The sequence below is a fragment of the Lygodium microphyllum genome, chromosome 5, assembly GCF_053477565.2.
Source record: "Lygodium microphyllum isolate KBCC chromosome 5, Lygodium_microphyllum_v1.1.10, whole genome shotgun sequence".
In the NCBI taxonomy this organism is placed as follows: Eukaryota; Viridiplantae; Streptophyta; class Polypodiopsida; order Schizaeales; family Lygodiaceae; genus Lygodium; species Lygodium microphyllum.
In genome coordinates, this window is record NC_141139.1 from 17,743,994 (window position 1) to 17,752,938 (window position 8,945).

The 8,945-nt window shown below is 42.6% G+C and overlaps 1 protein-coding gene across 1 annotated transcript; it reads left to right on the plus strand.

The window, feature by feature from the left end:
- Window positions 1-522: 522 nt before the first annotated feature.
- LOC148035550 (ribonuclease TUDOR 1-like) lies at window positions 523-8,520 on the plus strand. Its single transcript, XM_087677509.1, has 16 exons — window positions 523-996; window positions 1,784-1,858; window positions 2,000-2,113; window positions 2,277-2,381; window positions 2,467-2,673; window positions 2,766-2,981; window positions 3,093-3,200; window positions 3,373-3,543; window positions 3,619-3,816; window positions 4,286-4,654; window positions 4,832-5,104; window positions 5,990-6,178; window positions 6,253-6,339; window positions 6,776-6,973; window positions 7,185-7,544; window positions 8,045-8,520. The coding sequence occupies exons 1-16, from the start codon at window positions 862-864 to the stop codon at window positions 8,225-8,227; spliced, it is 2,988 nt and encodes a 995-aa protein (XP_087533635.1). The 5' UTR covers window positions 523-861; the 3' UTR covers window positions 8,228-8,520.
- Window positions 8,521-8,945: the final 425 nt, after the last annotated feature.

Here is an 8,945-nt window from a genome sequence, read left to right on the forward strand (position 1 = left end):
TGGGCGTGATGTGGCACACATGGCTATTAGGTCAGCTGGCCCAATGTTTTACCCCGGGCTCCAAAAAGTTAAGTGTTCCATCGCTGGCCCCTTTTACCCTACAGCAGCTTTTAAGGCTCTTAAGAAAGTTAGATAAAATATAGTGATGTAGTGGATGTAAAACATTTACGCATTATTTAAACGAAAAAGAGAGAAGAACGTGAAAGGAAAAATAAGGCGGGGGCCGGGGGGGTGCGAAAGGAAAAAATATTTTTAGGGGGGGGTAGCAGTGGACTGTGGGGTTGACTGCGGGACGGGCCGGCTTGAGCCTTGCGCGTGCCGGGGTCAGGCACGTGCGTTCGGCTAACAAACGCGAGGCCTAACTAAAATACGCCATAAATAAATGCTGTGTATTACCAGGTTAAGAAGACCAGACTAAGGCATCTAGTCCGCCCCAAAGTAGTAATGAGTCCATCAATCCGATGTGGCAGCCGACCTCTAATCTGGACATAGAGTTTCTGTTTAATACTTATACCAATCCGGGCTTTCCTTTCACCCCTTTCTCTTCCCCCTCTGTGACTATACCAACCGGGGACATTCTCTCCCTCTTCCTCTTGCGTGGGAAGGCCCCAGGGTAGCTCTCTCTCTTTCTGTCTGTGTCTGTGTTCTGCCCCTTCGCACGCAGATCTTGGCTTGATCTGCTTGGTTCGTTCTATTTTTCATCTCTTTCTTGTGTGTTCTCTGTGGGTACTTTGCTTTTGCCTTACTGCGTTTTTGCTTGCTCCTCTGTTCCTTTCATCCTCCTCTGTTTCAGAGTTTCTCTCTTTCCCTCTCTCTCTCTCTCTCTCATCACCATCATCATCAGCAGCTCCAGCCTCAGGCATGGCGACTCAATGGCTCAGAGGCATTGTCAAGGGCGTACCTTCGGGAGACTCTCTGCTGATCATGGGCAACGTCCAGGGCGGCCCCCCCCCTGAGAAGACCATAACCTTGTCTTCTCTGATCGCCCCTAAATTGGTATGTTCTTTCTCTCTCTCTCTCTCTCTATGCATTGCTCCATCGATCATCCCTGTGGTTCTAGCTAAGTTGATTGACGGTACATATAGAACAATGTAATCATCATCACACTGGCCAAAAATCTTGGCTTTTGCAGCTGCACGCTCGATTTATCAAGCTGTGCACCTTCTGAAGCGATAGATTTTTCATCATTTCAGGGAGTTTGTATTCTTTTATAGGTGCATCACTTGACAGTTCACAGGATGAGAAGATACACACGTGACTCGATGCAGGCAAAAGTGCCAGATTGGGGAGATCTGAATTATTTTGGTTGTGTCTTAACGAAGGGTCTTTTATCTGAGCCTTGTAGGGATGTGCCATTAAAGTTTTGACAAGAAAAGAGCTTTCTACAGATCGGGTTGTATGCAGATTTGGCATACATAACCGTTAACAGTTTAGCACAAAGGAGAACGCTTCACATGGTATAAAGACCTTCGCTACAGGGGGGCAGAAACGCACATTTTTAACCCAGGAGATCACACGAATTAAGCCTGTCCTCTATTTGTTATTTATTTGGTGCATGTTCCTAAGTCAGGTTTCTAAGCTTTGCATAGTGTAAATTCACTTCCTGGCATCAAAGGTAGTTTGAATCTGGGTATCTTCGGATGAGGTGGTCAAAAGCTCCTAGGACTCTCTCACGATGAGAGTGGGCTGACTCTGGGCCAAGTGCATGTGCATGATGTTTGATTTCAAGTATGCATTAGCAGCGTTGTGTCATGTCATGCTGATACTGATTTTTGATACACAGGCTCGACGTGGTGGTAGAGATGAACCATTTGCATGGGAAAGTCGCGAGTTTCTTAGGAAAAAGTGTATTGGAAAGGTGTGGAGATGGACCAGTTTACTACTCCTGATGTTTACCACTTTCACAAACCCTTCAAGTTCTGAAGCTTTTGAAAGCTTATTTCTTGGAATATTTGAAGGCTTTTTACTGGTACTAATGCACCAAGTTTGGATTGCACAGGAAGTGACCTTCAAGGTTGATTACGTTGTGCCATCAATCAACAGAGAATTTGGGTCTGTGTATATGGATCAAGTGAACCTGGCAGTTGAAGTCGTCAGTGAAGGTTGGGCAAAGGCAAGTACTTTACTCATGTTTCTTAGTTGCAATTGTAGGTCTCGTAACTATTTTCTTGCCTTCAGTTTTGCAACGAGAAGAAGTTTGCCAAATGTGAACTGAACCTATGTGGGGGACCTGTTTTGTTGCTGAGCTTTGTGTGGGTTTTTCTGTTAATACTCAGGTTCGCCCTCAATTAAGCCAGAACAGTGAGGCTAGCCCTTATTTGGCGGATTTGGAACGTGCAGAGGAACAGGCAAAGCAGAAAGGGGTTGGAATATGGGATAAGGTGAGCTGGCTACACTCAACAGTTTTATCAGCAGCTTAGACATCTTTGATCCTAATTGGTGACTTTTTATGATACTTTGGTGCAGTCACCTGGTGCAGCAGAGGCTTCCATACGGGATCTTCCACCTTCTGCTCTTGAAGATTCAGCAAACTTTGACGCAATGAGTCTGCTCAATTCAAGCAAGGGGAAAGCATTGCCTGCAATTGTAGAGCAGGTCAGAGATGGAAGCACAGTCCGGGTGTACTTGCTTCCAGACTTCCAATTTGTGCAAGTTTTTGTGGCAGGAATTCAGGTGAGTCAGCATACTGTCTTTCCAAGTTTTGTGTGAAAGAGGTGGATCTTGACCTTTTCTAAGTGTATGGTATTGTTTGTGCAATGCTGCAGGCTCCATCTATGGGAAGGCGAAGTCTAAATACAGAAACTCAGGCTTCTAATGAAGCTGCCGCGAAACTTACAAATGGTGAGTCAGAATCTGCGGAACTCACGTCAGCACAAAGGTTGGCTGCTTCTACAGCTGCTGCAGCCAGTGTGGAGGTTCCGCCAGATCCTTATGCAAGGGAAGCAAAACACTTCACTGAAGTTCGAGTTCTGCACAGAGATGTAAGGAGAAGCTGGTTATGGACAGAAATGTTGCAGTTTGTTTTGGTTATTTCACATGTTCAGTGATTCATTTGGTTTGTTGTAATTTTTCATTCTGCACCTCCACTGCAGGTGCGGATTGTTTTAGAGGGTGTTGATAAGTTCAACAACTTGATTTGTTCAGTTCACTATACCAGTGGTGATGTTGCAGTAGATCTTGGTCCGGAGTTGCTTAAGAATGTGAGTTCTGTCAGGATACTGCTATTGTTAACTTTACATATTACCAGTATAGAGCTTGAATATGTTTATGTCTATTTTTTCTTGCAGGACTCGTATTTAAACATTGCACTTGTTTTTGTGTACATTGATGCACATGAGATGTAACAGTGTTGCACTTTGTTAATTGCATCAGGGGTTGGCAAAAGTTGTTGAATGGAGTGCCAAATTACTTGAAGAAGAAGCAAGACGGCGGTTAAAGTCTACTGAGTTGCTGGCAAAGAAAGAAAGGTTGCGGCTATGGACAAATTATGTGCCACCTCCTTCTAACTCTACTGCTATTCGTGATGACAATTTTAAAGGAAAGGTAGGCTCTGGGATCAATCTAGTTTGGCAGATGTCTTACTTGTCAAGTGGTTGATTGTAATGGTTCAACTCGCAGGTCATTGAGGTTGTTAGTGGAGACTGTATTGTGGTTGCGGATGATGCCGCTCCTTTTGGCAGTCCTGCAGCTGAGCGCAGAGTGAACTTGTCAAGTATACGTGCTCCCAAAATGGGAAATCCAAAGTTTCAGATGAAACCTGCTCCCTATGCCAGAGAGGCGAAGGAATTTTTACGAAATCGTCTCATAGGACAGGAGGTCAGAAGGCTTTACCTTTCTACTATTTTTTTCCTTAAGCTTTGATGTAGTATTTGTTCTGGAGGTTGCAGGCATTGTAGGGTTTCTTCCTATGTGCTTCAATCCACTATCCAAGCAGTTTTACGCTTTGCTGAGAGATTAGAAGTTTGAATTTACACTTCGAAGCAAGATTAGGAAGATGTCGCAGGGTTGGGCAATGGTCTTACTAGTGTCTGTGCTCACTAAGCAATACATTTTGACTTCCATGTTACTTTTACTACTCAGGTGTCACGCATAATATGTAGGAAACAGCAATGCACTCAATGAAGATCTACTTAAGCTTGATCTTTTTTCCTCAGCAAAATGCTCTTAATGAAGCTTTATCAAAGCTTGATGTCTTGTCCATCAAAATTGCTATCACTTGTGCAGTTGCCACATTGTACTTGCTGGTGAGGTGGCATGCTAATGCTTGTTACAAGTTTATGTGCAGGTTAATGTAGCAATGGAGTATTCTCGCAAAGTAACTGCAGCAGATGGGCTTGTACCAAGCACTAATCCGGTTGCAGCTGAATCACGAGTGATGGACTTTGGGACTGTATTTTTGGCATCCTCAGTCAAGGGGGACTCTGATGATATAGCTCCTAGTATTCCTGTTCAAGGACAGCCGGATGGCATCAATGTTGCAGAAATGGTGGTAGCAAGAGGACTTGCCACGGTTGTTAGGCACCGTGATTTTGAGGACCGGTCTAATTACTATGATGCCTTACTTGCAGCTGAATCAAGGGCTACGAAGGGAAAGAAAGGAGTACACTCAGCCAGAGAACCTCCAGTGATGCACACGAACGATTTAACTCTTCCAGTAAGCTTTTCTTCAACTGTACTCATCTTCCCTTGGTATATTGACTGAAGATTATTATCTTGTTTAAGTCAGTTCAGTGGACACCTTCTTGGTGATTTTGTGCATACACACCCCCATTTTGTGAACTCTGTGGCCAGTACAATTGAAGATCTAATTTTAGGCTTCTGTTTATTACAGACTTCTGGGCCAGGGGATCATAATGCAAACCAGAAAGCTCAGGCTGTGATACAGAAAGCCAAGCAGTTTTTACCCTTCCTTCAGAGAGCAAAGAGGCTTTCTGCCGTAGTGGAGTATGTGCTTAGTGGGCACCGTTACAAGCTGTTTGTACCAAAAGAAACTTGTGCCATTGCATTCTCTTTGTCTGGGGTAAGATGCCCGGGCCGTGGGGAACCATATGCAGATGATGCGATAGCTTTTATGAGGCGCAAAATACTACAGAGGGATGTAGAGGTAAAAGGGTCCCCATATCTTGATCTTTCTTATCCCCAAAGTATTCTTTAGTTATAAGAGGCCGTGCATGCATTTGCATGTGTGTGTCTGTAATGAGCGCAGATTAGAATGTAAATGTGTAAACATTGAAGTCTAACTAGTCTGAAACAACACAATTGCTACCTCTTGTTTGCAACCCGACCGGTATATTAAGTGGTAGTGTTGGTATAGCCTGACAGCCTTTTGACCGTATCAATAAGCACAGCCCTTGGGAGCTCATGATGTTCCCACTTTTTATGGAAAGTATCCTGGAGCTATAAGAGGCTGTGCATGCATTTGCATAGTGGACACAGATCAGAATGTAAATGTGCAAACAGTGAAGTCTAACTGGTCTGAAACAACACAAGTACTACCTCTTGCCAGCTGTATTAAGTGGTAGTGTTGGACTAGCTTCCCAGCCTTTTGACCATATCAATAAGCATCAGTCTTGGGTCCTCACAACACTCATTTACTTTTTATGGAACTCAAATCACTATACGAAGATTACCTATGTATACTCTTTCAGTAGTGCCCACTCATGTTTTGACTTAATGGGCAGGTCCCCTAGAATACAAATTTTTATTTCTATGCGTGACGGTGCTTGCATTTTTCCCACTTTATCTGTTGCCATCAGATAGATTTACCGGCTTTAGTGTTGATTTTCCTGCTATAAGTGGATTTTGGATGGTGATGCATGGCAAAGTGCTTGGTAAGACTTCAAAAGAATTTAGCCTTTTGTTGCAACTGCTACAGTTAGGTGCATTATTTGATTGTGGAGGGAAGGCAACTTTAGCGAATAAATTTAAGATACTAAGGCAGTTTGATTTGTTCCAGTGATGGAATTGACATGTGCTATCATTGTGGCAGATTGAGGTAGAGACGGTTGACAGAACGGGCACATTTCTGGGCACCTTATGGGAGTCCAAAACAAATGTGGCTATCTCTCTTCTCGAGGCTGGGCTAGCAAAGCTTCATCCTCTGTTTTCAGCTGATAGAACAACAGAAGGTCACTTATTGGTTCAGGCTGAGCAAAGTGCTAAAAAACGGCTGATGAAGGTATCCAGTTTATTGCATTTTCCAATTTGACAGTATTGATGGAGTGATTTTTACTGAGAGCTTTTGTTTCTCAGGTATGGGAAAACTATGTTGAAGGACAAGAAGAAGCAGATACTGCTAGTTTGTCTGATGCTAACAAATCTAAGCAGGAAGTTCTCAAGGTAATTTTCTATGTTTTCCTCACGAGTTATGTGACCTTAATGTGTTTGATGCTAGCGCTTTAGTGGTAAAAAAAAGGCTCTAATTTCAGTCTTATAGAGTGGACACTCAACTCAACAGCAGTGTATATCTGTTATTTTAGCTTGTTACAGTTTTGTTGCCATTTGTTTTGTAAGTGTGCTGAAAGTAGGAATCAAGCCTAGGCCACAGGCCCACAAGGAAGGAGAAAGGGGTCATATACGTGTTTTCTCGAAATCGTGACTCATCTGATTTTCTGTAGCTCACTTGTACCTGTTTGCAGCTGTTTGGTTGTTGTGGCTGTGTCTTGTAGTTGGTTAAATGCAGTGAAGTCTTTGGTCGTTGTTGTTCTCCCTTTGATGGTAGACTGTCGGTCCATCCATTGATATCTATATCTTACAAAAGGTTGTTCACTTGCAGGTACGCGTGACAGAAGTACTTGGAGGTGGTAAGTTTTATGCTCAGTCAGCAAGTGATTCACGTGCCTCGAGTATCCAAATGCAGTTGGAAGCTTTAAGAGTGAACGAAAACTCGTCTGCACCAGTGAATTTCCAACCGAAAAAGGGTGATGTTATTATGGCACAGTTTTCAGTGGATGGTTCCTGGAATCGGGCAATGGTGAGTCATCCTTGTTCTATAAAAATTCATACTTCTGCAAACAATCTTGCATCAATGGTGGACTGTGGCTGAATTTCTCATTTTTATGATTCCCAAACCCTCTCTCCCTGTCTCTCTCTCTTTATTTTTACTCGTTTGCTTCCTGCAAAAAGCAAGGCTACACATTACGATTTGTGTCTGTTTGTAAGGTTCTGAAAATTTTATTTTGCAGGTTGTAAATTTGCCACGACAGTCAGGAAAGGACTATGAAGTCTTTTACATAGATTATGGGAACCAGGAACTGGTTTCATTTTCTAAATTAAGGCCTTTAGATCCATCTATCTCTGGCACCCCAGGGCTTGCTTTACTGTGTAGCCTTGCTTATATCAAAGTACCTGAGCTGGAAGAAGACCATGGACAAGAGGCAGCTGAATATCTCGGTTCAACTATTGGAGATAAGAGTTTCATGGCTGCTGTAGTTGAGAAAGACACTTCTGGTGGAAAAGTAAAAGGCCAAGGGACGGGCACTAAGTTTAGTGTAACTCTTTATGAGGCGGAGCCATCCAAGTCTGTGAATGCTGCTATGCTTGAGGTAAGCTGTTACCTGTTTTTCCTAGAATGTTTTGTGCAGATTCTGTTTGTTTGCAGGTTAGCATCTTTGACCATTTTCTGTCATTATGGATAATTGTTCAAATGAAGGATAGATTGAAAAATCATATGTAGAGTAACAGCTTAAGTATCATTTCTGTTCGTGCATCTTTTATATGCATGGCTTCCATGGGAGAAACATGCAGTCTCCAACATAACAAGTATCAGGGACTATCTAAAGGAACTACAGCATTCAAAGACCAGGCTCCAAAAAAAGCTCGATTCAGATTTGCCAGAATACCCTAGTGGACCTTTTAGTGTCTGTGAATAGTTAATGGCTAAATTCTGCTTCTTAAATCTCAGGGAAAACTTCTTTTAAAAAATGTTATTATATAACAAGTGTAAGTAGATAAATAAATGTAGATAGACAATGACATGATATTGCTAACCCTGATAGGCGACTAATTTAAAAGGGATCTCATGAACTGAAAATTCTTCCTGTAGGCTGGCTTTGCTCGGACAGAGAGGAGGAACAAGTGGGACTCTAAAGAGAAACAGGCAGAGTTGGAGAGGCTAATGGAGTTCCAGGAAAAGGCCAAAAAGAGCAGGGCAAATATTTGGCAGTATGGTGATGTTGAATCAGATGATGAAGACTCTGCTCCTGTAAGGAGGGGCCGCAGAGTTTAGAGTGAAAAGTTTTGTAACTTAGTTCGACTTATCAAAGTCATGGTTTCAGTGAGGAGTTAGCATGTCCTTGAAAATCAGGGCATGCACAAGTTTTGGAAAGGAGTTTTTAAAATTCAGATGTTCACTGTTGGGATTCTGTTCAATAAACACTGAAGGGTGCTGACTTCTGTACCCACGGAGCTTTTGCTTAAAATCTAGCCAGAGCAGTTAGTAGTGTCGTGTAGCTTATTATAGATGATTTGTATTAATTTCACAACTCAGCCTGAATGTGAGGTTTGGGTTCTTTAGTGCCACATCTTTTACATGCTGTTTTGGAGTCCGCCCCCCCCCTCTCACTCTCACTCTCTCTCTCACTCACATACAGATCATTGTTAAGGAAAAAAATCGCAGGTAATTGTTGCAGGAAAATGATGATGTGCCTTTTTTTAAGCTACTTCCCCGATGAAATTGTGGGGGTATAGGATTTTGTTGAAGAGATCATGTGGTGTGATTTCCTTTGGTTAAACAATGTTCCGATGCAATACATTGCTGATATCAGCAGTTTCTAGCGGTTTTTCAACCAATAGGATATTTCCATTGCCTCCTAATAGTTCTCTGTGCATGTGCATAATGCTAGAGGCACGATCAAACAAGTGTCATGGGAAGTGTGGTGATAAACTGGTTGAATAGATGCATGTACTTATTGTATGATTAAAATTTGGCAGTCAGGATTAAGATC